The following is a 27,811-nucleotide window of genomic DNA, read 5'->3' on the forward strand; positions in this document are numbered from 1 at the left end:
GCAGTTTACCTAGGCTCCTGTAGGCAGCAGAGAACCACCGAAGAGTTTCATACAGGATATGAAGTGATACCAGAAGGACTGAGGTCAGTTCCCCAAATGGAAGAGCACTGAGCCTCCTGCTGCAGAGGAGGGTTTGCCAACAAAGCCCACCCCAGCAGCTTCAGGATGGAGTGGATCAGCTCTGGGGGACATGATGAGCTGTGTCGTGGGGTAACCTTTTGTTTCTTGCAGAGGCCAAACTGAGCAGTTTCTGGCAGCTGATTGTGGATGAGAAAAAGCAGGTTTTCACTTCTGAGAAATTCCTGCTTATGGCTTCAGAGGATGGTAAGTTACTCCACGCTTAGTTGAACTCAGGAGTGAGGCAAAGTCTCTTTGGAAAATCTTCAGAGAAGACCCTTTCTTGACCAGCCAGTCAGGTCTGCAAAAACCTGGGCCAGAGTGATCTGACCAGCAGCTTAGCTGTTGTGGGAATAATTTCATTCCTGTAGGGAATGTAAGGTTAGGGAAGTGGGACTTGGGAGATGCATGGAGACAGAGCAGTAATGGCTGTGGAGCTACGATATGAGCTGTAATTATAGCTGATTGGGTAATTGGTGCTGTCTCCGAGGTTTTCTTGTGTTGAGGCAGCTGAGAAGCTCTTGTGGAGTCTGGCAGGCTCTACTCCCCCACCAAGAGACACAAAAACTACTGGTTTCTATCCCGGCAGAAAAGGAACAGTTGAATTTTAAATGTGTGTTTAAAATTCTACATTGCCTTAGGGGTGTCTGCCACTAATTGGTGATTTGAAAAGTCTTTTGACTCATAAATCGCAACATCCCATTAATGAGCTACAACTGTTAGTCATTTCCTGGTTTTAGAAAATTTTTTGGTTAAATTTTGAAAAGGAAATAGACTAATGTAATTCAAAAATAGATACAGTAGGGTCTACATTGAAAATTATACCACTGCTTTGATCTCTGGCTACCCAGTTCCTCAGCTATAGATAACCAATTTTATTAGCTTCTTCTGTAGCCTTGATATTTTATATATATGCAAGTAAATACCTGTATATGTTTGTTCTCTACGTTTTTTACACAAATGGTAGCGTGCCTGCCATATGTACTGTGCTTTCTAGACCTGGAAAGAGTCCGTGTCAGTCTATAATGAGCTTCATAATTTTTTTTTTTTGAGTTGGAGTTTCGCTCTTGTTGCTCAGGCTGGAGTGCAATGGTGTGATCTCAGCCCACTGCAACCTCTGCCCCCTGGGTTCAAGTGATTCTCTTGCCTCAGCCTCCTGAGTAGATAGGATTACAGGCATGCGCCACTACCACCTGGGTAATTTTTTTTTTTTTTTTTTAGTAGAGATGGAATTGCTCCATGTTGGTCAGGCTGGTGTCGAACTCCTGACCTCAGGTAATCCACCTGCTTCGGCCTTCCAAAGTGCTGGGATTACTGGTGTGAGCCACCATGCCTGGCCTCTTTTTAGAACTTCATAGTAATTTTCTATCATTGTTGAGACAGGATCTCACTCTGTTGCCCAGGCTGGAGTGCAGTGGCACAGTCATGGCTCACTCCAGCCTCAACCTGGTCTCAGGTGGTCCTCCCACCTCAGCTTCCTGAGTATCTGGGACTATAGGTGCACATCACCACATCCAGCTAATTTCTGTATTTTTTTTAAGAGATGGGGGTTTCACCATGTTGCCCAGGCTGATCTTGAACTCCTGGGCTTAAGCAGTCCTCCTGCCTCAGCCTCCCAAAGTGCTGGTATTATAGATGTGAGCCATGGTGCCTGGCCTTAGTCTTTTTTTTTTTTTTTTTTTGGAGACAGTCTCGCTCTGTTGCCCAGGCTATAGTGCAGTGGCACAATCTCTGCTCACTGCAACCTCCACCTCCCAGGTTCAAGCAATTCTCCTGTCTCAGCCTCCTGAGTAGCTGAGACTACAGGTGCGCACCACCACACCTGGTTAGTTTTTGTATTTTTAGTGGAGACGGGGTTTTACCATGTTGGCCAGGCTGGTCTCAAACTCCTGACCTCGGGTGACCTGCCTGCTTTGGCCTCCCAGAGTGCTGGGATTACAGGCATGAGCCACTGCACCTGGCCGGTAATTTTTAATTATTTAAAAAAAAGTAGGTTGGGGCTGGGCACGGTGGCTCACACCTGTAATCCCAGCACTTTGGGAGGCCAAGGCAGGCGGATCGTGAGGTCAAGAGATTGAAACCTCGTCTCTACTAAAAATACAAAATTAAGCTGGGCAGAGTGGCAGGTGCCTGTAATCCCAGCTACTCAGGAGGCTGAGACAGGAGAATCACTTGAACTGGGAGGTGGAGGGTGTAATGAGCCAAGACTGTGCCACTGCACTCTAGCCTGGACAACAGAGCAAAACTCTGTCTCAAAAAAAGTAAAAATAGGCTAGATGCAGTGGCTCACGCCTGTAATCGTAGCACTTTGGGAGACCAAGGCAGGGGGATCACCTGAGGTCAGGAGTTCAAGACCAACCTGGCCAACTTGGTGAAACCTTGTCTCTACTAAAAATATAAAACTTAGCTGGGCGTGGTGGCCGGTGCCTGTAATCCCAGCTACTCAGGAGGCTGAGGCAGGAGAATCGCGTGAACCTGGGAGGCAGAGGTTGCAATGAACCGAGATCGTGCCACTGCACTCCAGCCTAGGTGACAAGAGCAAAACTCCATCTCAAAAAAAAAAAGAAAAAAAATATATATATAGTTAAAGTAAGTAAAAACAGTATATACTTTTCTTATTGCAAAATACATGTGTGCACAATAAGCAAAAAAGAAAAAACCAACTGTAATTTCACTTCAAGTGATAATCACATTTTTATTTTGTGGTGAATTTTCAGTTCATTCCAGTTATTTCTGGGTATACATATGTGTGTGTACACTTAACTATTTTAAAAACACTTCTACTCCTTTTCTTCCCTTCTAGCCCTGTGTACTGTGTTGCATCTGACAGAGAGACTTTTCCTTGACCACCCGCATAGACTCACTGGCAACAAAGTTCAGTACGTGAGACTGGCTTACCTTTTCTTTTGGGCCAAATGAGGCGAAGGCTAGCAGGAACCTGAGAAAGGGTGTGTGGCAGGTGGAAGGGTTGGCTGCGAAAAGCCCTGCTCCCGGCCTTCCCCCAGACCTGTCTGTCCCTGTGCTTGCAGGCAGTACTACCGGGCTCTGGTCGCGGTGCTCCTGAGCCGCACCTGGCACGTCCGCAGGCAGGCTCAGCAGACAGTTCGGAAGCTGCTATCCTCTCTTGGGGGCTTTAAGCTGGCGCACGGACTGCTGGAGGAGCTGAAGACTGTCCTCAGTTCTCACAAGGTGAGGGCATCTGGGCTCTAGAACTGGGGCTTTTGGATCCACTTAGCTGCCCCTGCTTATGCTGTGGGGTTTTGGCTGGGCCACTCCCTGACTGTTCTTTCTTATTCTGTGTGATGCCAGCATCTTCTGCTCTGCCGTCGAGCTCCAGTAACATCTTTCATAGGATTCCTTTTCCTTTTCAGAGACTTTTTTCCCACATGTAGCTTCTTAACCTTTTTTCCAGGGTCTTTTGGGTTTTTGTTTTGTTTTGTTTTGCTCACTGCAACCTCAACTTCCCAAGCTCGAATAGTCCTTCCACCTCAGCCTCCCAAGTTGCTGGGACTATGGGTGCACACCACCTATAGTGGCCACTAATTTTTTGATTTTTTATTTTTTGTAGAGATGGGGTCTCGCCATGTTGCCCAGGCTGATCTCGAACTTCTAGGCTGAAGTGATCCTCCTACCTCGGCTTCCCAAAGTGTTGGGATTACACGCACAAGCCACCGTGCCCTCCCCCTTTATCCTTGATTAATTGAATAATGCTTTATGTTTTTAAAGCACTTTGTACTTTTGAAGCATTTTCTACCCATTTTTTCTTTTGATTTTTTTTTTTTTTAAACAATGCCTTTCAAAGGCAAATAGGGCTTGGTATTCTTGTGTCATGTGAATTGACCGGGGTTCTAGGAGCTCAAATGACTTGCACAGTGTCTCCCCCGATGGAGGGAGACCCCCAAAGACCTGGATCTTATTTCTGTGCTCTTTGTGCTGTGTTCCACTGCTTTCCTTCCTCCCTAAGCCTGTTGAGGAATGTGGCCAGTGACAGACTTGCCATCACAGGCTGGGTCTCCTGGACCAGTTCCTGTTGCCTTCTTTATCCCCGTAGGCTTTTTAGATGCAAAGTCACAGGTGCTTCCTTCTTCCAGGCACATCTCACAGCCTGTGGGTCCCATTGCAGGAAGCTGGGTATCCATCTCCACTCCAGCAAGGACCCCAGGGAAGAACTGAGTGAGGAGCCGCTGTGTCCGTGGCATGTTTGGTTCCTGTGTTCCAAGCCTGCACAGGGCTCTTAGCAGTGGGGTTCTTATGTTTTATCTCACGTGTCTCCACACAGGTGCTGCCCTTAGAGGCGCTGGTGACTGATGCTGGAGAGGTGACTGAGGCGGGCAAGGCCTACGTGCCTCCACGGGTGCTGCAGGAGGCTCTGTGTGTCATCTCTGGTGTGCCAGGGCTCAAGGGTGATGTCACTGACACCGAACAACTGGCCCAGGAGATGCTGATCATCTCCCACCACCCATCCTTAGGTCTGTGACTGCGGTGGGTGAGGGAAAGCCTGGGGCTTTAGGGGATGGGGTAAGAGCAGGCCAGGCAGAAGGCCTCAAAGAGCTCCCTTCCCCTTCAGTGGCTGTGCAGTCTGGACTTTGGCCAGCACTTCTTGCCAGGATGAAGATCGATCCTGAAGCCTTTATCACCAGGCACCTGGATCAGATCATTCCCAGGATCACCACTCAGAGTCCCCTAAACCAGGTGATGGGCACATGAGCTGGTCTGGCCTCAGGTCGGGGAGGGGCCCTCTCATCACAGGGTACAGGAAGAGAGGATTCAAAGAAGCAGGTGAAGGTGGGTAAAATGTAGGCTTGGACCCTTGGACGTGACAGAAATGTAAACTGGTTTAAGCACAAAAGGGAACTTACTGCCTCATTTACCTGCAAAGTCCAAGGATATGACTGGCTTTAGCTAATGCTGACTATAGGGGTTCAGATGTTACCCTTGGGACATTGTAGGTGATGTCTCTCTTACTCTGTCCCATCCATCTTTGTCTCTTGGCTCTGTTTTCCACGATGTGGGCTCCATTCTCAGGCTTTCCCTTTCTGGTAGCACAAGAGCTGCTAGAGTTCCACGCTTTGTCTCCCCGTCAGCTTCTGGGGGAAGAGCTTGCTTGTTTCAATAACGTCTACTGGCTTGGGGTTGCTTTGACCCTGATTAATCTGACTTGGGAGCCATGCTCATCTCTGCGCCGCTCCTTCTGCTCTGGGTCTATACCTACCTCTGAAAAAAGTGAGGGCAGCTCCACCTGAACCATGGAGATTGAGAATTGGGAAGGAGTGTATCCCCTCACGTCAGGTGCTGTGTCAGACAGAGGGGCACTGCTCGGTAAGGAAAGCAGACATAGACTCCAACCGGCCACTGTGATGGACAGTGCCCAGGAGTTAACAAGGCAATGGCATGAAGAATGGGAGCCAGTGCCAGGGGCATTCAGGTGTGGTGGACCTCTTGCCAGTGCCAGCCTTGGCACACACTGACCATGTCTGCGTTTGTCTGGCAGTCCTCCATGAACGCCATGGGCTCCCTTTCCATCCTGTCACCGGACCGGGTCCTCCCACAGCTCATCAGCACCATCACTGCCTCCGTGCAGAACCCTGCACTGCGCCTGGTGACGCGGGAGGAGTTTGCCATTATGCAGACCCCTGCTGGGGAGCTGTATGACAAATCCATCATCCAGAGGTGAGACCTCACTTGTGGGCTCGGTTTCCTTTGCTCCCCAAGGGATAGTTTTCTTGCATGTAGGATGGAGCCAGCACCTCTTGTGGGTCGAGTGCAACAGCCTATCCATTCATTGGCTAAGGGCCTGCTGTGTCCCCGGCATGGTGCTTAGGTCCTGGGTACTAAAGTGTGTCCAGTATCCGGCACTTTGCTCGTGCACAGTGCTTAATAGCTAGTTGGAATTTCATGGCTGGTGGGAGACTGACAGGCCTTGCGGTTCTTTTCAAGCTGGCTGATGACCCACTCTGGTGTTTCAGTGCCCAGCAGGACAGTATAAAAAAGGCCAACATGAAGCGAGAGAACAAAGCTTATTCCTTCAAAGAGCAGATCATCGAGCTGGAGCTGAAAGAGGTAAGGACACAAAGGCACTCGCAGAAGGTGGCTGCTGAGCTTGGTGGCCTCAGGCCGGTGGCTTTTCCCACTGCATATATGCTGTTCACTTGGATCATCCTGAGGCCCATGGCACACTCCTCTGATGTCTCTGACCAGTGTCTGGTGCACCGGCACACTCTCCCTTCACCCTTGCTCCATAGCTTCTTCCACCCACAACTCAAATCCAGCTTCTTCCTCTGCTGGGTGCTGGCGGCAGTGCCCGTGTCTCCTCTGCTAAGTGGTGTTGCTGAATTCCATGTCTGTCCCCCAACTTCCTTGAAGGCTGGGACCCATCTAGACTCCTGATAGTAGGCACAGCGCCTGGTACAGTGGGACTTCTGGGGAATCCTGGCTTGATTGCTGAATTCAGCTTTGGGCAGAGCGGGTTCTGACAGGAACAGAGCACATAGGACTCTTTCCTATCTCAGCGTTGGCCCTTCTCTCTGTCTTCACAAGGCAGGATTCTTCTTGTCTTTCACATCTCAGTCCACATGTGCCCTTCTCAGAGAGGTGGCCAGCCTGTCCACCCTATCGAAAGTAGACTCCACCCTTCCTCCCTGTGACTAAGCATCATATTTGTTTCTTTACTAAGAGTTGTCGTGACCCAAAAGCATCTGGTGTATGTGTTGGTTTACTTGTTTATTGTCTATCTTCCCCGGCTAGATTGTGAGCTCCGTGAGGGCAGGGACTTGATCTTGTTCCCTCCGGTATTCCTGCCGTCGGGAACGGTGCCTGGCACAATGCAGGTGCTCACTAAGTGTTTGCTGAATGAGTGAGTGAGTTCTGTGGCTTGTTGTTTCAGGCCGCTATAGCAGGCCTTTTCTAGGCTCAGCTTATCCTGTGGGAGAGCTTACTTCTCTATTGCTGTCTCCATTCTATAGAAATGAGGTGGCTATGGATTTTGTGGGAGGTTGGGGGTGCACATGGTGGGTTCAGAGGCCCAACTCACAGACTTAGAGCTGGCGTGGTGCTGTTTGTGTGGAAGCAAGCTCACCTTCCTCTGTGGGGGAGGGAGGTCTGTTCCCTGGAGATAAGATTGGTTGGTTTGCCCATCCGCTTTAGGAGATAAAGAAGAAGAAAGGCATCAAAGAGGAGGTGCAGCTGACCAGCAAGCAGAAGGAGATGCTGCAGGCCCAGCTGGACAGGGAGGCGCAGGTCCGGAGGCGGCTGCAGGAGGTGAGTGCCCACCCCTGCCACACACTCATGCCGGAAGAGTGCTGGCTAGCTTGGTCCCGCTCCTTGCTGTCACAAGCAGGGCCCTGCTGACCTGCCTCCTGGGCAACTCTGCTTGCAGCTGGATGGGGAGCTGGAGGCGGCGCTTGGACTGCTGGACATCATCCTGGTCAAGAACCCATCCGGCCTGACCCAGTACATCCCTGTTTTGGTCGACTCTTTCCTGCCCTTGCTGAAGTCTCCCTTGGCTGCTCCCAGGATCAAGAACCCCTTCTTGTCCTTGGCTGCCTGTGTCATGCCCTCTAGGCTCAAGGCTTTGGGTTAGTCCTTGTTTGCTGGCTGTAGGGATGGTTCAGGGGTGCCCCTGAGTGCTTTTGGGGAGGTGGGTGGTGACCTCAGCTGCTGAGTTTTGTTTTCTTGTGGAAGCAGCCTTGGAGGCTCAAGCTGGATGTGCTTAGCAGAGACGTGGTGCCTCCTCTTCTCTCCCACTTCACATCTGTGCCTTCCCTCTGAGGAGCAGATTTTAGATGCTAGTCAGTGTTCGATCTTTGTGTACCAGTTTTAAAACTAAGAAGTCAGAAGTTCAGTGGCAGTGAGGATGGTTTGGTGCAGTGTGGTGGCTCAGCCCAGCCCAGGTCTCCTGAGCAGCCACATGACAGTAGTGAACAGAGGCCCCTGTGACCTTTAGCTTCCTGTTAGCTCTGGAGAAACAAACACCAGGCAGGGTGGCTGGCAGTTCTGGTGGCCTTGCTTTTGTGGTTGGTTAATGGCCTTTAGCAGACTTCTATCCTGACCTAACAAGGATGTTCCCATGAGTGAGGCCAGAATCTGGGAACTGTTCTGAGTGGAAAAGTCAGTTGGTGCATATGGAACCTGCCAGAAGTGTCACCTGGCTGGCTGGGCTTGTTGCGTAGAGGTGGATGGAGGTGCTGCACAGATAGAGCTGTACTCTTGGCTGAATGACCCTTCCAGTGGCCCTTGTCTCCTGTCAGCGTAGTCATTTTTTGAATGTCCAAAGGGCAACTCCCTGCCTACCTGCCCTCTGAGGCTGTCACAAAGATCAAGTAAGAAATTAGGTTGGAGACATTTTGGCAAAGCAGATTTTTCTTTTTTCTTTTTTCTTTTTTTCTTTTTTTTTTTGAGACGGAGTCTCGCTCTGTCGCCCGGGCTGGAGTGCAGTGGCCGGCTCTCAGCTCACTGCAAGCTCCGCCTCCCGGGTTTACGCCATTCTTCTGCCTCAGCCTCCCGAGTAGCTGGGACTACAGGCGCCTGCCACCTCGCCCGGCTAGTTTTTTTTTTTATTTTTTTAGTAGAGACGGGGTTTCACCGTGTTAGCCAGGATGGTCTCCATCTCCTGACCTCGTGATCCGCCCGTCTCGGCCTCCCAAAGTGCTGGGATTACAGGCTTGAGCCACCGTGCCCGGCCCAGAGCAGATTATTTTAAGTCAGAAGGGTGAGGCACTGGGTCCCCTGTTTGAACCTGGGCTGGATTCTGCATCTCTGTGTGTGTCATCCCCTGCCGGGTCTCTCCTCTTCAACACAGGCACTTTGGTGAGCCACGTAACCCTGCGCCTGCTGAAGCCAGAGTGTGTCCTGGATAAGTCCTGGTGCCAGGAAGAGCTGTCAGTGGCTGTGAAGAGGGCAGTGACGCTGCTGCACACCCACACCATCACCAGCAGGGTGGGCAAGGGGGAATCAGGTAAGGGCTGGGACGGGATCAGGGGCACCAGGCGGTGTGAGCTGGTGCCAGGAATGCTGCTCGAGGCACAGCGTCACCCAGGGCCTCCTGAGCCTGGGGGGTTGGACCAGATGGAGGATTTCTGAGTTGAACCCTGGTAGTCTGTGAGTTGCTGTGAGCCCAGTTGAGTGTTTACTTTTTGTCACTGGCGTCCCCTTCTCTGTTTTAACTCTCACATCCTGGAACTGGGAAGTGCTTGGCAGTAGTAGCAGAATTGGTTTTAGACTGGACTACCAGCTGCTGTCTCCGTCCTCATGCCCTGTGCTTCCAGGTGTCAGAACGGGCTTCTGGCCCATCCCTTCCCTACCTTCCCTGAGGATGGAAATAGGCAGCAGTGGCCCGGGTCCCTGCCCTGCCTGCAGGATCTTATCTGCTTCTCACTCTCACAGGTGCTGCGCCCTTGTCCGCGCCAGCCTTCTCCTTAGTCTTCCCATTTCTGAAGATGGTGCTGACCGAGATGTCCCACCACAGTGAGGAGGAGGAGGAGCGGATGGCCCAGATTCTTCAGATCCTCACTGTCCACGCCCAACTGAGGGCCTCCCCCAGCACCCTACCCGGGCGAGTGGACGAGGTTGGCAGGGAAGCTCTTCTCTCCCCTTGGTTTAAAGGAGATCAGGGAGGCAGGGCCTGTGGACACTTTCCGTCTCATGAACAGTTCTGGTGGGGAAATAGAGGGTGTATGTTTATACCAACAGCAGCCTCACACAGTGTTGTGGGTTTTTCAAGGCAAAAACGGGTCAGACTGCTTCTTTCACGTGACTGTAGACGCTGGCTCTCCTGCCATCCCTTTGCATATCAGTGCACCTGATTCAATTTGTTGGCTGCATGAGATTCTGCACTGTGGATGTATCATGTTTTACTTAATTCTTTATCTGTTGATGAGTATCTTAAGGTTGTTTCTAACTTTTCCCTGTTTTGAGCAGCACTATGATGTGCCCTCTTGTATGTACATGCCCCTTACTTACCCAGTGTGAGCGTTTCTTTAGGACAGGTTCATTGGACATGGAATTACTAGATTATATGGCATATTCTGAGCTATACTGTCACCAAGAGTTTTCTTTTTCTCAAAGCCTAATGCAACCTCAGATAGTATTAATATTGTCAGTGATGGGTGAAAGAATGGTATCTCATTTTATTTTGCATTTCTTACAAAGTTGAATGTTTCTTCATATGTTTATGGTCTTTCTGGATTTCGTAGTGTGAATTTCAAGCAAGTTTCAGAATTTAGTTTTTAGTTCCTGAGGATCATGGTTGACTGGGGTTAGCACCTGTGGACCTAACTGTAAACCTAATGAGGTTTCTATGGTGGGGCCGGTTGTATGATCCAGAATGTTCCCCTGTGGGTGAGGGGGTGCCCTGTCATTGGCCGCCTGGGTTGCAGACCTCCCCACAGCCTCATCTCTACTTACCTGCCGTTCTTTCCTAGAATGGCCCAGAGTTGCTGCCTCGCGTGGCCATGCTGCGTCTTCTGACTTGGGTGATCGGGACGGGCTCGCCCCACTTACAGGTGACCTGGTTTTCAGTTGGCTGTTGCTGTGACTCAGTTTGTGACCCAGACCTCAGGTCCCAGTATAAAGGGTGGAGTCCTAGTTTCCTTTCAGCCCTCACTTTTGGACTTTGGTAGAAAAACTGCTTTAGAGAGCCAGCCTGACTGTTGTTAGCTAGTGAGGGGTTTTGCCACTGGAGCTGGGGTCTTAGCCCTTGCAGTGCTGTAGGGGTGGCCGTTCTCAGTGCATATCCCTCTCTGGCCCCATAGTAGTAAATGATTTGCTGACTGAACCAGTGGATTGGTGTTTTTCTTAGGTTCTAGCTTCAGACACCCTGACTACCCTGTGTGCCAGCAGCAGTGGTGATGATGGCTGTGCCTTTGCAGAGCAGGAGGAGGTGGACGTGCTGCTCTGTGCCTTGCAGTCCCCGTGTGCCAGCGTGCGGGAAACTGTGCTCCGGGTGTGTGCTCAGTCTCTCACAGAGCCTCTGCAGTGTCCCTTGTCACTCTATGCAAGTGCAAATTGCATGATGAGCATTTAAGAGACTGTCCCTCACCCTGGCGGGAGGCCTAGAGACAAAGAGAAGAAGTCACTTGGTTGGGGTCTCTCTGAGAATCAGAAAACCAAGCAGTCATGATGTATCACTGTATTTTTTCCTTTACCTTGGAACACTTCACTTAATTTTTTTTTTTTTTTTTTGAGATGGAGTCTCGCTGTGTCGCCCAGGCTGGAGTGCAGTGGCCGGATCTCAGCTCACTGCAAGCTCCGCCTCCCGGGTTTACACCATTCTCCCGCCTCAGCCTCCGAGTAGCTGGGACTACAGGCGCCCGCCACCTCGCTCGGCTAGTTTTTTGTATTTTTTTTTTTTTTTTTTTTTGAGACGAAGTCTCGCTCTGTCGCCCAGGCTGGAGTGCAGTGGCCGGATCTCAGCTTACTGCAAGCTCCGCCTCCCGGGTTTACGCCGTTCTCCCGCCTCAGCCTCCCGAGTAGCTGGGACTACAGGCGCCCGCCACCTCGCCCGGCTAGTTTTTTTGTATTTTTTAGTAGAGACGGGGTTTCACCATGTTCGCCAGGATGGTCTTGATCTCCTGACCTCGTGATCCGCCCGTCTCGGCCTCCCAAAGTGCTGGGATTACAGGCTTGAGCCACCGCGCCCGGCCGTTTTTTGTATTTTTAGTAGAGACGGGGTTTCACCGTGTTAGCCAGGATGGTCTTGATCTCCTGACCTCGTGATCCACCCGCCTCGGCCTCCCAAAGTGCTGGAATTACAGGCTTGAGCCACCGCGCCCGGCCACTTCACTTAATTTTTAAACTAGAATGTAGACTTTGGTACTTCCACAGACAGACCTAACTTGCAGGAGGAGTTCTTTTCTTTAGCCCATTGCCATGTACTTGGCTTTTTTTCATGGCTTTTGGACCAAAAACTAGAGCATCCCCTTGGAGTGGTAAGACAGTGGTTCCTACCTGCTGGTCCATAGCCTCCTGCTATTGATATGTGACAGTTTTCACTGGCTTTTGGTAAAATGTGAAAAATGATGACAATATGGTAAATTTTTCCTTAAAAATTATTTGAACTAAAGGAACACACTTTTTCTGAGGTTTTATCTGTCTGGTTTATTTAACGTTTTAATTTTCACATTAAAAAACATTTTACCACCTCACACACTAAGGAACTTAGAGTTAATTTTAATTGATTTCACTTTAACCACTTGTGGTTAGTGGCTCCATCTTGGACAGTACAGCCTAGAGAGAGGTGAGGAGGCAGGTCAGAGGCTTTTCGGAAAGATGGTGCCTCATGCGGTCCAATCCCACCCCTTCCAGGGGCTGATGGAACTCCACATGGTATTGCCAGCACCTGATACCGATGAGAAGAATGGCCTGAACCTTCTGCGGAGACTCTGGGTGGTCAAGTTTGACAAGGAAGAGGAGATCCGGAAGCTGGCTGAGAGGTGAGAGAGTCAGCATGTCGTTTTCTCCTGCTCCATCCTCTCTTCCTTTAGGAAATAACGGAACCCAGCGTGTTCAGCCTCCAGTGGGAAGAAGGGCCGGGCCGGCGGGGGGCCGGGCCAGTGGGGCAGATGCTGCGGATTGTTGTCTAAGCAGCCCCCACTGTGGATCTCTCACAGGCTCTGGTCAATGATGGGCCTAGACCTGCAGCCAGACCTCTGCTCCTTGCTGATCGATGACGTGATCTATCATGAGGCAGCTGTAAGGCAGGCGGGGGCCGAAGCCCTTTCCCAGGCAGTGGCACGTTACCAGCGGCAGGCAGCGGAGGTTATGGGCAGGCTCGTGGAGATTTACCAGGAGAAGCTCTACGTGAGTGACTGTGCAGCCCTGATGCAGTCTGGGTGTGTGCGGTTGGGTGGGTCTCTGCTCAGCCCCCTACTGCTCCAGACAGGAATCTCAGGGCTCACGGTGGCTCAGGGTAGCTGTGGCTAGTTTCCCACCTCACAGTCCTGGTGCCCAGGTCATTGATCTGCCCATTGCAAAGCATTTACCAACTTGTCTGTTGCAGCGGCCGCCCCCAGTGCTGGATGCTTTGGGACGAGTTATTTCAGAATCTCCTCCAGATCAGTGGGAAGCCAGGTATAACAATTGTTCCAGCCTTGTTCTACTTCAACCTTTCTGAGATGTAGTGGGTTGGCTGGGTGGGTGCTGTGAGGAGGCAGCATGGGATAATGAAAGAGCAGGACCTCCCTCAGAGTTGGGGAGGGGTGAGTTCAAGTGTTGGCCCCTCCTACGCTAGCTGCGTGACTGCGAGCATGTTTCTCCTTTTCCCCAGGCCTCTGTTTCCTCATCTGTATGCAGGGCACAATAACAGAAGCTACCAGCCTTTCTCCACAGAGCCCACAAGTAGCAGTTGGAGGATTAGACAGATGTCTGGGAGCAAGTGGGACCTTGAAAGACGCTTGCCTCCCACAGAGCAGGCACAAAATAGGCGAGGGTGTTAGTTTTCTGAATGGCTTATCCTGGCCATGTCCACTCTGTGAGGCCTCGTGTGTCAGTGTAGGGAGGTGTATGGGCCATCCTGGCTTATTTTTCATTCTAGACCATCAGCCAGGGATAGGACACAGATTCTTTGCTCCATGACTGGAAAGAATAATACCACTTTGCCCTTGGAGAGTGTGTTCACTTCCACAGGCCTCTGCATCTGGTTCCTTTACCTCCGTCTTCTCTTACGACCTGCCTTACAGGTAGAGGGGTGAGCACTGCACTCACATTCCTCTCTGAGGGAACCGATGCAGGGCTGCTCACCCAGTAGGAGGTAAAATCAGGGCAGATGGCAGGTCTCCATATGACAAGCGGGTTGTTCCAGAACATTGGGTGTGCGCTGGGTGATGGGCTTCATGCTGTTCTCTGCCCCCAAAACGGTGTTTACCTCAGGCAAGCTCCCTCTCCGTGCCGTGCACCGGCAGAGGTTCCACTGGTGGAGGAGGCCCATTGGCTGCCCCTCCTGATGTACTCCCACTTCTTTCGCAGGTGTGGCTTGGCGTTGGCCCTCAACAAGCTCTCCCAGTATCTGGACAGCTCTCAGGTGAAGCCACTCTTCCAATTTTTTGTCCCTGATGCCCTCAACGACCGACACCCAGATGTCCGGAAGTGCATGTTGGATGCAGCCCTCGCAACACTCAACACTCACGGGAAGGTAAGGGGGTCGGTCCCAGCCTGCTAAGGAGACACGGGGGAGGCAGGCTGTAGGGCTGAGCAGGGGCCAGAGATGCTGAGTGCCAGGAGTCCTGGCAGAGCACTTTAAGCCAAAAAGACCACAATAGTATGTTAAATTCTTTTAAGTCTGTAGCAGTCCTGCCAGAAAACTGGAAGAGCCGCTGGCTGGCATGTCAGGATGCCTGTCCCAGAGCTAGACTTGGTCTTGGTCCTCAGGGCAGGGACTGTCGTCCCCAGATGTAGCCTATAGGGTTGACCTGAGGCTCTGAGGGGTTTGGCTTTCCAGGAGAACGTCAACTCGCTATTGCCAGTATTCGAGGAGTTCCTGAAGAACGCGCCCAATGATGCCAGCTACGATGCTGTGCGACAGAGTGTGGTGGTCCTGATGGGCTCTCTGGCCAAGCACCTGGACAAGAGTGACCCCAAAGTGAAGCCCATTGTTGCCAAGCTCATCGCTGCCCTCTCAACCCCCTCCCAGCAGGTACCTGCCATTTGACCTGGGACCCACATGCCAGTTAGAGAATTGGGACCTGGCTGTGGTTAGGCAGTGGGATGCTAGGGGAGGAATCGGACAATCAGGGCCTAGAAAGCCCAGTTCTTGGTAAGGATTCACCCCTTCTCCCAGGGGAGAGCCTGGTTTCTAGTCAGGAACACTCCTGGAGAGGGAGTTTCTTTGTTACTTTGTTCTAGTAGACCTCCCAGATAGTTCCATTTTTTTCTACTCACCTGGTTTATAGTCAAGAATGCCCCTGGGGAAGGAGTTTCTTTGTTACTTTGTTCTAATAGACCTCCTAGATAGTACCATTTTTTCTATTCACTAACATGCACTGGGGATCCAAAGGGGAAAAAAAAAATAAAAGATCAGGCTTTGTCTTATGTCAAGCCTTTCCCTGGCCCTTTACATGTATTGATTATATGTTGCAGGTGCATTTTAATGTAGCCTCTAAGCTACAGTGCAAAGAAATTTATTTTTCTTTGTTTTGAGAAACATGCATATATTTCTATATATATATATATATTTTTTTTTTTTTGTAGTTTGCATTTTGGACCACTTAGAGTATCCTCATAAAATGAACAGTTGGCCTGGGCGTGGTGGCTTATGCCTGTAATCCCAGTGCTTTAGGAGGGTGAGGTGGGTGCTTGAGGCCAGTAGTTCAAGACCAGCCTGGGCAACATAGTGAGATCGTGTCTCTACAGAAACTTTAAAAATTAGCCAGAGGTGGAGGCCATGCCTGTGTTCCTAGCTCCTCAGGAGACTGAGGCAATAGGATTGCTTGAGTCCAGGAATTCAAGGTTATAGTGAATGAGGATCGTGCCACTGCACTCTAGCCTGGGTGACAGGGTAAGACCCTATTTCTAAAAACAAAACAAAAAACTTTACCAAAAGAATGCACAGTTGAAAAGAGTTTCCAAAATTGTGGTCAAATACAGTGTCAGAAAGCCCAAACAACAAAAGAGTCGCATCTGGGCACCTGCCAGCGTGGCATCAGGGTTGCTGCTCTCAAGCTGGGCTTAGTGAGCTGCGGCTGGGAGGCAGGATTGAGTGTCTTTTGGTTCCACTAATTTGTGCCTGGTCCTATAAGGCCCTGCCCTATTTCTCTGTGATTTTGACAAGTTTGGAAACAGAGACACGGGCTGTTTTTATGGAAGCAAAACAGCACACTTTTCTGGAAGCTTTCTTTCTAAGTGGATTTAGTCTTTAGAGTCCCCTCCTTGGCCACCTACCCCGCTGCCCAGGCCTAGGTTTTCCATTTAGACCAGAAATGGCACCATATGGGCTGAAGCTTTTGTCGTCAGCAGATTGTAGTATGCACCTTGAGGGGTATATAACACTGTGTGTACCTGTTTGCTTCTCTGGTGCCCTGTGACACCTGCAGGCAGTGGCTGAGATGGGGCTTGGGATATCTAGTAGTGGGTGCTGTGTAGGATGGTCAGACCCCATGAAACTGCTGCAGCGGAGCCACAGCATTGACAGGCAGGCCCTTCCCCAGGTCCAGGAGTCTGTGGCCAGCTGTTTGCCACCCCTTGTGCCAGCCATCAAGGAAGACGCTGGAGGGATGATCCAGAGGCTCATGCAGCAGCTCCTGGAGTCAGACAAGTACGCAGAGCGCAAAGGGGCCGCGTATGGGCTGGCGGGCCTGGTGAAGGGCCTGGGCATCCTCTCGCTGAAGCAACAGGAGATGATGGCAGCACTGACTGATGCCATCCAGGATAAGAAGAACTTCCGCCGGCGAGAGGGTGAGCATCTCTGAGCTTGGGGCTACCCAGTATGGGAAGTGGGTCCCTAGGTTGCCAGAGGAAGGAATCTGACCCTGGCACCCCAGGTGGAGGCTGCTGCTTGTGTGTGTGCTACGGAGGGCCCTGCTGTGTGTGACCCAGTCCAGCCGGGTCCTTGCTGCTTTCCGTGGACTTGGAAATTTCTAACTCAGCAACACCCTTAGCTGAGAGAGGTTTGGCTTTTTTTTTTTTTTTTTTTTTTTTTTGAGACTGAGTCCCACCCTGTTGCCAGGCGCGATCTCGGCTCACTTTAATTTTCACCTCCCGGGTTCAAGCGATTCTACCTCAGCCTCCCTAGTAGCTGGGATTACAGGTGCACACCACCACACCCAGCTAATTTTTGTATTTTTAGTAGAGACGGGGTTTCACCATGTTGGCCAGGATGGTCTATATTTCCTGACCTCGTGATCTGCCGCTTCAGCCTCCCAAAGTGTTGGGATTATGGGCGTGAGCCACCATGCCCTGCTGAGGTTTGGCTTTTCTAACTGTTAGTGCCAAGAAGTGAAGGCGGCTGCCCTGCACTGTCCTCCCTTCCACCCAACCACATTCCTGCTCTAGGGCTTCTTGGGCTGAGGCAGAGGGTGCTGCTTCCTCATGGGGCAGCCACTAATCCCACGGCTGTCCTGCTTCTAGAGGGGTGGGAGGTGGCAGGGAGGTTGCCGTCCCTTCTGTTCTCTGTGGCTACTACCCCCAGGGGACATTCTCTTCCCAGCCATCCCACCTTCTTTTCCCCTAGGAGCCCTCTTTGCCTTTGAGATGCTGTGCACCATGCTGGGGAAGCTCTTTGAGCCGTACGTGGTTCACGTGCTGCCCCATCTGCTCCTGTGCTTTGGGGATGGAAACCAGTATGTGCGTGAGGTAAGTCCCCAGACTGCTCGGGAGAACAGCATCGACACTTTATGAGATGTGTTCCCAACTGTGTTTGCAGGCCTTGGCACAGGGTCTGACATAGTAGAACCCCAGTAAGCATTGGTCACAGGAGGAACACTAGGACTGGTGTCAGGCTTGCCTCTTGCTTGGGCGAGGAGGCCCCTGAACGTCTTTTCTCCTCCCTTGAGGCTGCAGATGACTGTGCCAAGGCTGTGATGAGCAACTTGAGTGCTCACGGGGTGAAGCTGGTGCTCCCCTCCTTACTGGCTGCCCTGGAGGAGGAATCCTGGCGGACCAAAGCTGGTAAGACGACTCCCTCTGTCTCTCTTCCCAGCTTCATGTGAAAACCAGCCTCAGCAAGGATCCTGGGTAGCCACAGCTCTTGTCCTGTGAGCTCCCCATGCCAGGGATAGGGTTAAGACTCTGCCTTTGTTAACATTTGAGATGGAGTCTTGCTCTGTCCTCCAGGCTGATCTTGAACTTTGGGCCTCAAACCATTCTCACAGGAGCATGCCCCCACACCTGGCTAATTTTTGTATTTTTTTTTTTGTAATGGTGAAGTCTCGCTATGTTTCCCAGACTGGCCTCGAATTCCTGGGTTCAAGGGATCTTCCTGCCTTGGCCTCCCGAAGCACTGGGATTGCAGTTGTGAGTCACCATGCCTGGCCAACTCTCCCTCTGGCAGTTGGATCTTTCTATAGTTTCTGTGCTTTCATGCCAAGAAACAGGCCTCTGACAAGAGCCACAACCCTAAGTCAGGAAATCCGAGAGCTGTAAAGCTCTTCTGTGGCTTTAAAGTTTTTCCCCCCAGGGAAACTCTTTTTAAAAATAACCTTAGGCAGGACAATATCTTGAGGGCAGGAGTTTAGACCAGCCTGGGCACTATAGCAAGACCCTACCTCTACAAAAAAAAAAAAAAAAAAGGTGTGGCAGTGCATGCCTGTAGTCCGAGCTACTCAGGAGGCTGAAGTGGGAGGATCTCTTGAGCCCTGGAGTTTGAGGCTGCAGCGAGCTATGATCATGGCACCAAACTCTAACCTGGGCAGCAGCGTGAGACCCTGTCTCAAAAATAAATAATTAAAATACCTGGCACCCTATTAAGCAAACAGATAAAAGTAGAGCTGTTCTAGTTGGGGGAGGATCACCATCTAAGGCCCTCCCACTCAGCCTCCTTCTCAGTCCTTCAGGCTTCACCCTGTAGTTTGAAACAACACAAATCTAAATCAGTTTCCTCATTTGTGGATGAAGAAACAGTTGAGAGAAATTCAGTGAATTGGTCTTGAATCTCACTGTAAGGATTAAATCAGGTCTCCCCTATCCTGGTCTCTTTCTCCCATACTGCCCTGCCTCTCACCTGGGATCCCACTGCTCAGCAGACTGCAAGAGCTTTTTTGACCCCTCTGCTAGAGCCAGCCCCCTCTCCTCTCCTCCCAGTGACTGCTTTAGCACAGTCTGTAGGGGCCAGGGTAGCTGTCCCTTGCCCATGTAGCCAGCGCAGGTGAGTTGCTGGACTGTGCTCAGTGATTCAGTGCTGGGCTTGTGTCTGCTATCCACAGGGTCAGTGGAGCTTCTTGGGGCAATGGCGTACTGTGCTCCTAAGCAGCTGTCATCCTGCCTACCCAACATCGTGCCCAAACTTACGGAGGTGCTGACCGACTCCCATGTCAAAGTCCAGAAGGCTGGACAGCAGGCGCTCAGGCAGATCGGCTCTGTCATCAGGAACCCGGAGATCCTGGGTAGGCCTCTGCCGTAAGGGTGCTTGCCCTGGTCTCCCGCCAACCCCGCGGCCTTTGGATACTGCAGGGAACTTGCACCCATTCGGCTAAGATCTTTGCCTCTGAGGACAAATATGTTCACAGTGAAATAGCCTCTAAATCCTGGGAAGCCCTTTTCCTAGAATAATTATTTGAAGGTAGTTTGGAAGCATTCATTCTGTTTTCCCACTGGTCTGGGGCAGATGTCATTGGCTATACAGATAGGGACACTGAGTCACTGGCTCAGGAGCAGTTTGACTCCAAGAGATCCCTGTGCACGAAGCTGAGCATGAGGTCAACAGAACTGAATGACATTCTCTGGACCACATCAGCACCATTCAAAATGTTAGGGCCTATGAAAACTTTCTATTCCTTCTCATTCCAGGAGGCCTTTGATAGAGCGGAGGGTAAAGGAAGGGTTAGGATTAACCTGACTTCTCTGGATGTGGTTCTTTCTTAGTACTGGGAAGAGGTCGATCGCTAGGAGCACAACCCAGCCAGGCACCTTGACCAGCATGTCACTCGTTAAATTCTAAGCTTCACCTGCCAGCGCCCAGTCAGTGTACTTCAGTCTGGAAAGTATGGAATAACCTCAAAATACATAAAACAAAATTCATAAAGCTACAGGGAGGAGTGAACAAATACATTATATCGTAGTGGGAGATTTCAGCACACTTCTCCATTACCGATAGGGCAAACCAGAAATTTACTAAGGATACATGCTTTACAAAAATTTTATTTCCATGGCTCATTCCTGTAATCCAGCGCTTTGGGAGGCCAAGGCGGGCGGATTACCTGAGGTCAGGAGTTGGAGTGAAAGAAGGATTATTCTTTGTGGGTTGCCTGTCTTCCCCAGCTGGTGACTTGTGGGGCTTCAGGGAGGAGGTGCACCAGACCCTCTTCTCTTCTGATCCATTCTAGTTCTAGGGGTCCAGGGCCTTGCTGCTGCATGGGTGTGCATCAGCTAGGCTCTCTTCTCTTGGGATGTGCACAGCCATTGCCCCGGTCCTCCTGGATGCCCTGACGGACCCCTCCAGGAAGACCCAGAAGTGCTTGCAGACCCTGCTGGACACCAAGTTCGTCCACTTCATTGATGCCCCGTCCCTGGCCCTCATCATGCCCATTGTCCAGAGAGCCTTCCAGGACCGTTCCACGGACACGCGGAAGATGGCAGCCCAGATTATTGGCAACATGTACTCCCTGACAGACCAGAAGGTAGCATCCCAGCTGGGGCTAGTGTGGGACAGACCAGAAAATGGCTGAGTGCAGTCAGAGGTGCAGAGTGCCCACATTAGACATGGAAAGATAAGGGCGTTAGTCCCTAATTATTTTTATGGGGAGAAGTGAGCCATTTTGGGGTGGAAGTCTGGGCTCTCTTAGCATCTTAGAGAGTGCAGTGGTTCAAGTCCTTGTTAGCTTAGTTCTCAGCTGAGGCTCAGAAAGGCATGTCTTCTCTTTTGCCCTCTCACGAGTGTTGAAGTGCTTGCCACTTGGACTACTTGCTCTTGACAAGAATACTCCTGTCTTCAGGAGAGCCTGTATTCTTGTCAGGAGAGCGTGGTTTGGGAGATTTGCTTTGTTTGTTTGTCTGCTCCCAAGAGCTTAAGGCGTGTGTGATCTCGCTGTCTACCATAGCTCTGCTTTGCTTACTGAGGCTGTGGGCAAAAAAATTATATGAAAAAGTTATATTAATCCTAGAAAATTTGGGAAATTAAAAAACCAGAAAAACAGACCAGGCTTGGTGGCTCATGCTTGTAATCCCAGGACTTTGAGAGGCTGTAATGGGAGGATTGCTTGAGCCCAGGAGCTGTGATAATACCACCGCACTCCAGCCTGGGGCGACAGAGCAAGACCCTGTTTTAAAAAGTAAATTAATTAATTAAAAAAATTAGAAGGCCGGGCGCGGTGGCTCAAGCCTGTAATCCTAGCACTTTGGGAGGCCGAGACGGGCGGATCACGAGGTCAGGAGATCGAGACCATCCTGGCTAACCCGGTGAAACCCCTTCTCTACTAAAAAATAAAAAAAAAATTAGCTGGGCGAGGTGGCGGGCGCCTGTGGTCCCAGCTACTCGGGAGGCTGAGGCAGGAGAATGGCGTAAACCCGGGAGGCGGAGCTTGCAGTGAGCTGAGATGCGGCCACTGCACTCCAGCCTGGGCGACAGAGCGAGACTCCGTCTCAAAAAAAAAAAAAAATTAGAAAACCAAAATATTTTATCCACAGTTCCCCACCATGAAAATAATTACTGTTAATTTTTGTTTTCTTTTTTTTTGAGATGTAGTCTCGCTCTGTTGCCCAGGCAGGAGGGCACTGGCACAATCTTGGCTCACTGCAACCTCTGCCAACTGGGTTCAAGCGATTCTCTTGCCTCCGCCTCCCGAGTAGCTGGGATTACAGGCGCCCACGACCACGCCTGGTTAATTTCTGTGTTTTTAGTAGAGACAAGGTGAAACCATGTTGGCCAGGCTGATCTCGAACTCCTGACCTCAGGTGATCCACCCACCTCGACCTCCCAAAGTGTTGGGATTACAGGTGTGAGCCACCGTGCCTGGCCAATTACTGTTAATTTTTAAAATTACATTTAAAAATAGCATTCCTAAACTTAAAACTTATTCCCAAGTTATAACAAGTTATTCACAAAACTGATTTTTAATAGTTATATAATATCCCGACAAGTTTATGTACCATAACTTATATAATTCTGTCATTGGTCATACAGTGTCCAAGGTTTTTGGCTATTTTAAGTGATGCTGCAGTGAACATAAGGCATTTTCTGTTTTTAAAATTGTTTCCTAAAGCTGAACGCTCTATCGAGAGGCATAAACATTTTGAGATGAATAAAGGGAAGATGTTAATAAAATTCTGAAAGGAAAGTACCAGAAGTAATTTGCTAAAGATTCCAGAGTTGGACAGGCCTTGGTCCTAAGAGAAGGGTGGGAGGTGCAAGAGCATTGAACTCCTGTCTGTTGAGGATGGGCCTGAGGTCCCTTGTAGGAGTCCCTGAGCAATTGCACAGGGCCTTCAAGGAACCAGTCGGGGAGAGGACTTACTTGCCAGTTGCCCTTCCCTCCCTGTTGCGTGGGCAGTGAGGTTTGCATGCTAGGTGCCCCGCCGAGCACTCCTTGCCAGCAGAATGGGGAGGTCAGGGTCCACAGTGGAATGGGCCTGGAAAAAGCAGGAGTTGGGCCTCACCTGAGCCACCTCCTGTGTTGTTGCAGGACTTGGCTCCGTACCTGCCCAGCGTGACGCCTGGCCTGAAAGCATCGCTTTTGGACCCTGTGCCTGAGGTGAGTCTGAGGTAGGCTGGAGGATGAGCCAGGCCCCTCATCCAGTCCCCATAAATGGATTCCTGAGAATTCCCCAAAGCTGCTTTTGTGTCTGTTGGATAAGGGGAAGGAGGCCCTCCGTGCCCTTCCCCGCTCCCATGTGGCTACCTTGTTTTGAGCCTCATCTTCTCACACCATCTCTGTTCTCGGTTACCTGACAGGTGCGGACGGTATCTGCAAAGGCCCTTGGGGCCATGGTGAAGGGCATGGGGGAGTCGTGCTTTGAGGACTTGCTGCCATGGCTGATGGAGACACTGACCTATGAGCAGAGTTCTGTGGATCGCTCAGGCGCTGCACAGGGTAAGGCCAGAGCAGGTCCAGTGGCCAGACCAGAAATGCTCTATAAGGGGCCCTCAGGTCCAGTGGGCTCATTCTGTCCTTTGTTGCAGGGTTGGCTGAGGTCATGGCCGGTTTGGGGGTGGAGAAGTTGGAGAAGCTGATGCCAGAAATCGTGGCTACAGCCAGCAAAGTGGATATTGCACCCCATGTCCGAGATGGCTACATTATGATGTTTAACTACCTGCCCATCACCTTTGGAGACAAGTTTACTCCTTATGTGGGGCCCATCATCCCCTGTATCCTCAAAGTAGGTACCATGACCTTGGCAAGAGTAGAGTCCATCAGGAGAGCAGGAGGCAAGTGCTCTCCTGGAGAGCTAGGGATCCCTGCTGGGTGGGGTCGGCTTGCACAGTGCTCGGCCTTCGGTGAGCCCCATGTTTTTTGGGTTGGGGGCCTGAGAGTGGCAGCTCTGGCCGACCCACCCTCTGTGTGCCCAGGCTCTGGCTGATGAGAATGAGTTTGTGCGTGACACCGCCCTGCGTGCGGGCCAGCGGGTTATCTCCATGTATGCTGAGACAGCCATCGCCCTACTGCTGCCCCAGCTAGAGCAAGGCCTCTTTGATGACCTTTGGAGAATCAGGTGAGAACTTGGGCAGAAAGACCCAGTGGGGATGATGTGTGGTGGCTTATGCCTATAATCCGAGCACTCTGGGAAGCTGAGGCAGGAGGATTGCTTGAACCCAGGAGTTTGCGATAAGCCCTGGCAACATAGTGAGAACCTGTCTACAAAAAAATAAAAAATTAGCAGGGAATGGTGGTGCACACTTGTAATCCTGGCTACACAGGAGGCTGAGGCGGAAGGATCACTTGAGCCTCAGAGGTGGAGGTTGTAGTGAGCTGAGATTGTGCCACTGCACTCCAACCTGGGCAACAGAGCAAGACGCTGTCTTTAAAAGGGAAAAAAAAAGATCCAAAGGGCTCCACTTTGCATTTTGATAATTCCAATTGAGAAACGAAGAGCAGAATGTTGCCAAGAACTCTCTCAACTTTTTCCAGACCCTTGTTTTTAACCATTTTGTAACTTTTCCAGTTTCCTATAGCAATGTCTTTATTCTTACTCTTTTTTAAAAAGTCCTCTCTATACAGGCTTCCAATTTGTATTCAGATTTTAAATGTTAAAGACTCTTTAAAAATTTCACTTTTGGGAATATATTTAAAGGATGTATTGAATGGTCAAGTGCTTAAAGCTGTTAGACATAAGGATGTTTGTTGCAGTATTGCTTACCATTTGAAAACTTGGAGATTGATTTAAAAATATAGCACATTCGTACAGTGGTCTTTTTTTTTTTTTTCCTTTTTTGAGATGGAGTCTCTCTCTGTCGCCCAGGCTGGAGTGCAGTGGCATGATCTCGGCTCACCGCAACCTCTGCCTCCCGGGTTCAAGCGATTCTCCTGCCTCAGCCTCCCGAGTAGCTGGGATTACAGGCGTCCGCCACCATGCCTGGCTAATTTTGTATTTTTAGTAGAGATGTGGTTTCTCCATGTTGGTCAGGCTGGTCTCGAACCCCTGACCTCAGGTGATCCACCTGCCTTGGCCTCCCAAAGTGCTGGGATTACAGGCGTGAGCCACTTCACCCTGCCTGAAATAGTTTATCCTTCTAAGGCCTCTCCTGGTTCCTCCACTTCTGATGATCAGTCTTCCTACTTGCCTGTTAATGCTTCCCTTTTGTACTCACTTTATTTTTTATAACCTTTGTTATAGAAATTTTTACATGTTTTTTAAAAAAACTTTTTTCCCCCAACATTAAATGTATGTTCATTAGTAGAAAACCTGGAAAATATGTGGGCGAATGTAAAGAAATGAAAACCGCCTGACTTCCCATTCCAAGATGACCGTCATGAATATTTTGGGTGCCCTTCTTTCCATCTTCTGTGCAGTGCTCAGTTGTGCCGAGCCCGCTCCTTGCAGCTGTGTGACTGTGTTGTTGGCCTCCTTCTCAGGTTCAGCTCTGTTCAGCTCCTTGGGGATCTCCTGTTTCACATCTCAGGAGTCACTGGGAAGATGACCACAGAAACTGCCTCCGAGGATGATAACTTTGGAACTGCCCAGTCCAACAAGGTGCCTGCCCCGCAGTGGCTTTCCTGCCCCTGCTGATGGCACGGTATGCCCTGATGCCCGTGCCCTAGAGGCTTCACTACTCTGTGTTCTCTGTCCCCTTCCACTGGCTGCAGGCGATCATCACTGCCCTGGGGGTAGAGCGGCGGAACCGGGTGTTGGCAGGGCTGTACATGGGCCGCTCAGACACCCAGCTGGTGGTGCGGCAGGCATCCCTGCATGTCTGGAAGATTGTTGTCTCCAATACCCCCCGTACCTTGCGTGAGATCCTGCCCACTCTCTTTGGGCTCCTGCTGGGTTTCCTGGCCAGCACGTGTGCAGATAAGAGAACGGTGAGTTTCCTGAGCCTCGTTTTGGACCAGCAATCCCAGTGCCTCCTTTGAGAGCCTAGAAAGCTGGGTCTGCAGAGCCTGGGAAAGTGCCCATACACCCTACCTAATAGAGGAACATTGTGTTCTTAATCATTCTGCAAATTTTTTTTATTATTTTATTTTATTTATTTTTTTGAGATGGAGTCTTGCTCTGTCGCTTAGGCTGGAGTACAGTGGCGTGATCTCGGCTCACTGCAAGCTCTGCCTCCTAGGTTCACACCATTCTCCTGCCTCAGCCTCCTGAGTAGCTGGGACTACAGGCATCCGCCACCATGCTCAGCTATTTTTTTGTATTTTTAGTAGAGGTGGGGTTTCACCATGTTAGCCAGGATGGTCTCAATCTCCTGACCTTGTGATCCGCCTGCCTTGGCCTCCCAAAGTGCTGGGATTACAGGTGTGAGCCACTGCACCCAGCCTCTGCAAATATTTATTAGCATCTACTGTGCACTAAGAGAGACCTAGCACCTGGGGACATAATGGAGAAGAAAGGCAGCCTCATTCCTTATCCTTGTAAGAGATAGTCTGGTCAAGGAGATGGATATTAATCAGATAACCACACAAAGAGGTGTAAAATGCGACTGTGGCCAGTGTTGTATGGCACAGCAAAGCTTATAATAGCTGCATTTGACCTGCTAGGGTGGGATGGGCCTGTGTTAGTGAACACTTCTCAGAAGAAATGATGCTTGAAGATGAAAGATAAGTAAGCACTAACCAGGTGAGGAGGTGGCGAAAGACCATTCCAGACAGAGGGAATAAATAATGCTTTAGATATAAAGACAGGATATGCAGAAGTCCCGTAGTGGGCAGGAACATAGCACCAGTAGGGGCTGAGCAAGGCAAGTATGGCTGGAGTGAGGAGGCAGGGAGGAGCAGTGTGGCATGAGATCAGGCTGGCGCGCTGGCAGGGGCAGACAGGTCAGTGGTCCCGGAGGAGGTGCCCAGGCGGGCTGGTGATCATTTCTGCCGATCTCCTTTGGCCTACTTCCAACGGCCATCCCTAGCAAGCAAATTGTGTATTTGGCTCTAAAGAAGGGTTTACATGAGGTCTCAGAAAGTAGATGGTTTTTTTTTTCCTTAAAGCTTTGTTCCAGATTCAGCTTGCGCTGAGCCACGGCACAGTGTTAAGGCTTCAGTCATCCAGGGAAATTGCCCTTGACTGTGCAGCAGCAGATGAATTGTTTTGTTCATATGTAAGGTGCTGGCTGTTCACGTTAGGTTGTGTAGGTGTGTGTAAAACATAATTTTTTTAATGTTTTGCAAGCACTACAGATAGTATTTGGGGGCTCTTTAGGGGTAAGAGCATTTGGGGAAGTTAAGTCAGTGATTCAGATAAAGCCTGGGAGGTTTCAGGGCCCTCATTCTGGAGTCCTCCTGCGGGTGTCCTGGGCTTTGCAGGGACTTTACTTCCTGGCTTGGTCTTTGTTGACAGATTGCAGCGAGAACATTGGGAGATCTCGTGCGGAAGTTAGGGGAGAAAATCCTCCCCGAGATCATCCCCATCCTTGAGGAAGGCCTGAGGTCTCAGAAGAGCGACGAGAGGCAGGGTGTGTGCATTGGGCTAAGTGAGATCATGAAGTCCACCAGCCGGGACGCCGTGAGTATCTTGCAAGGACTGCTGGCGACCTGACCCAGAGGGCGGGGGAAGGTTACTAGAGGAGCTTCACCTCTAGGGGGTTTGCGCTGCCCTCAGGGACAAGTCAGCCTCACTCTGGGGAGGTGCTGGCTGGGCCACATGGATTTGAGTCTCCGTGTTCTCAGGTTTTCTGTCAGTTTTGCAGACTAAGAGCTAAGTGATTTGGATGCCTCCTTGAGTGGCCTTTGGAAACTGGAGATGATCTCTCTCTCACAACTGTGGAGGTTGCTCGGGATCAGTCCCTTTTGTGATGCTTTATAAGTGCAATTAAAAATGTGTGCACCTCCATCTGGGAGAGGGGGTGGACAGCTGTGTGAGTGGGTAGGGCAGGAGGGAGTGGGAGGGGTGTGCACTCACCCTTAGCAGGAGGGGAGCAGGTAAGAGTTGTGGTGCCCACTGGGAGGAAGCGTATTGTGTCTGGCAACAATACTGTTTCCATAGCAGCAACATCGAAGGGGTGTGAAGTACATTACTCTTACTTGGTTCCTGAGGTAATTGATCCTGGAAACCCCCCTGGGGAGTAGGTTAGGAATGCTTATAGGCACTGCCTTCGTGTTTGGATGAAAACGCCAAAGCAGTTAAGTGGATGGCCCGCTAGAAATGTAAGCAAGCAGCTAGTTGCTTGGCTTGGGCATCCTTGTCTGAATCCCTAGGATACCGGATCCCTCTTCTCCTGTATTGATGTTTGTCTTAGGTTTTGTTTTTAAAATTTACATTTAGCAAGGAATCAAAAGAAATTCTGTCATTAAAAAGAATTGTGGGCCGGGCGCGGTGGCTCAAGCCTGTAATCCCAGCACTTTGGGAGGCCGAGACGGGCGGATCACGAGGTCAGGAGATCGAGACCATCCTGACTAACACAGTGAAACCCCGTCTCTACTAAAAATACAAAAAAAAAAAAAAACTAGCCGGGCGAGGTGGCGGGCGC

General features: G+C 50.6%; 1 protein-coding gene across 2 annotated transcripts in view; it reads left to right on the forward strand.

Annotated features, from left to right (window-relative positions):
- The window catches only part of GCN1 (GCN1 activator of EIF2AK4), a 66,408-nt gene that overhangs the window by 25,372 nt on the left and 13,225 nt on the right, over positions 1-27,811 (forward strand). Inside the window, exons 16-45 of one of the 2 annotated variants that reach the window (XM_030938803.1) lie at positions 232-324; positions 2,921-2,996; positions 3,147-3,306; positions 4,397-4,586; positions 4,667-4,809; positions 5,609-5,787; positions 6,084-6,177; positions 7,261-7,374; positions 7,493-7,691; positions 8,915-9,070; positions 9,499-9,680; positions 10,536-10,616; positions 10,913-11,056; positions 12,418-12,545; positions 12,723-12,912; positions 13,112-13,182; positions 14,077-14,242; positions 14,549-14,743; positions 16,254-16,500; positions 17,276-17,397; positions 17,598-17,712; positions 18,966-19,145; positions 20,158-20,378; positions 22,380-22,448; positions 22,649-22,787; positions 22,877-23,073; positions 23,264-23,406; positions 24,768-24,885; positions 24,999-25,214; positions 26,683-26,847. In XM_030938803.1, coding sequence (XP_030794663.1) covers positions 232-324; positions 2,921-2,996; positions 3,147-3,306; positions 4,397-4,586; positions 4,667-4,809; positions 5,609-5,787; positions 6,084-6,177; positions 7,261-7,374; positions 7,493-7,691; positions 8,915-9,070; positions 9,499-9,680; positions 10,536-10,616; positions 10,913-11,056; positions 12,418-12,545; positions 12,723-12,912; positions 13,112-13,182; positions 14,077-14,242; positions 14,549-14,743; positions 16,254-16,500; positions 17,276-17,397; positions 17,598-17,712; positions 18,966-19,145; positions 20,158-20,378; positions 22,380-22,448; positions 22,649-22,787; positions 22,877-23,073; positions 23,264-23,406; positions 24,768-24,885; positions 24,999-25,214; positions 26,683-26,847 — 4,493 coding nt within the window. The remainder of the gene's footprint in view (positions 1-231; positions 325-2,920; positions 2,997-3,146; positions 3,307-4,396; positions 4,587-4,666; positions 4,810-5,608; positions 5,788-6,083; positions 6,178-7,260; positions 7,375-7,492; positions 7,692-8,914; positions 9,071-9,498; positions 9,681-10,535; positions 10,617-10,912; positions 11,057-12,417; positions 12,546-12,722; positions 12,913-13,111; positions 13,183-14,076; positions 14,243-14,548; positions 14,744-16,253; positions 16,501-17,275; positions 17,398-17,597; positions 17,713-18,965; positions 19,146-20,157; positions 20,379-22,379; positions 22,449-22,648; positions 22,788-22,876; positions 23,074-23,263; positions 23,407-24,767; positions 24,886-24,998; positions 25,215-26,682; positions 26,848-27,811) is intronic. The other variant, XM_030938804.1, reaches the window with a different exon arrangement.

Source organism: Rhinopithecus roxellana, chromosome 10 (genome assembly GCF_007565055.1).
Source record: "Rhinopithecus roxellana isolate Shanxi Qingling chromosome 10, ASM756505v1, whole genome shotgun sequence".
NCBI classification, from domain to species: domain Eukaryota; kingdom Metazoa; phylum Chordata; class Mammalia; order Primates; family Cercopithecidae; genus Rhinopithecus; species Rhinopithecus roxellana.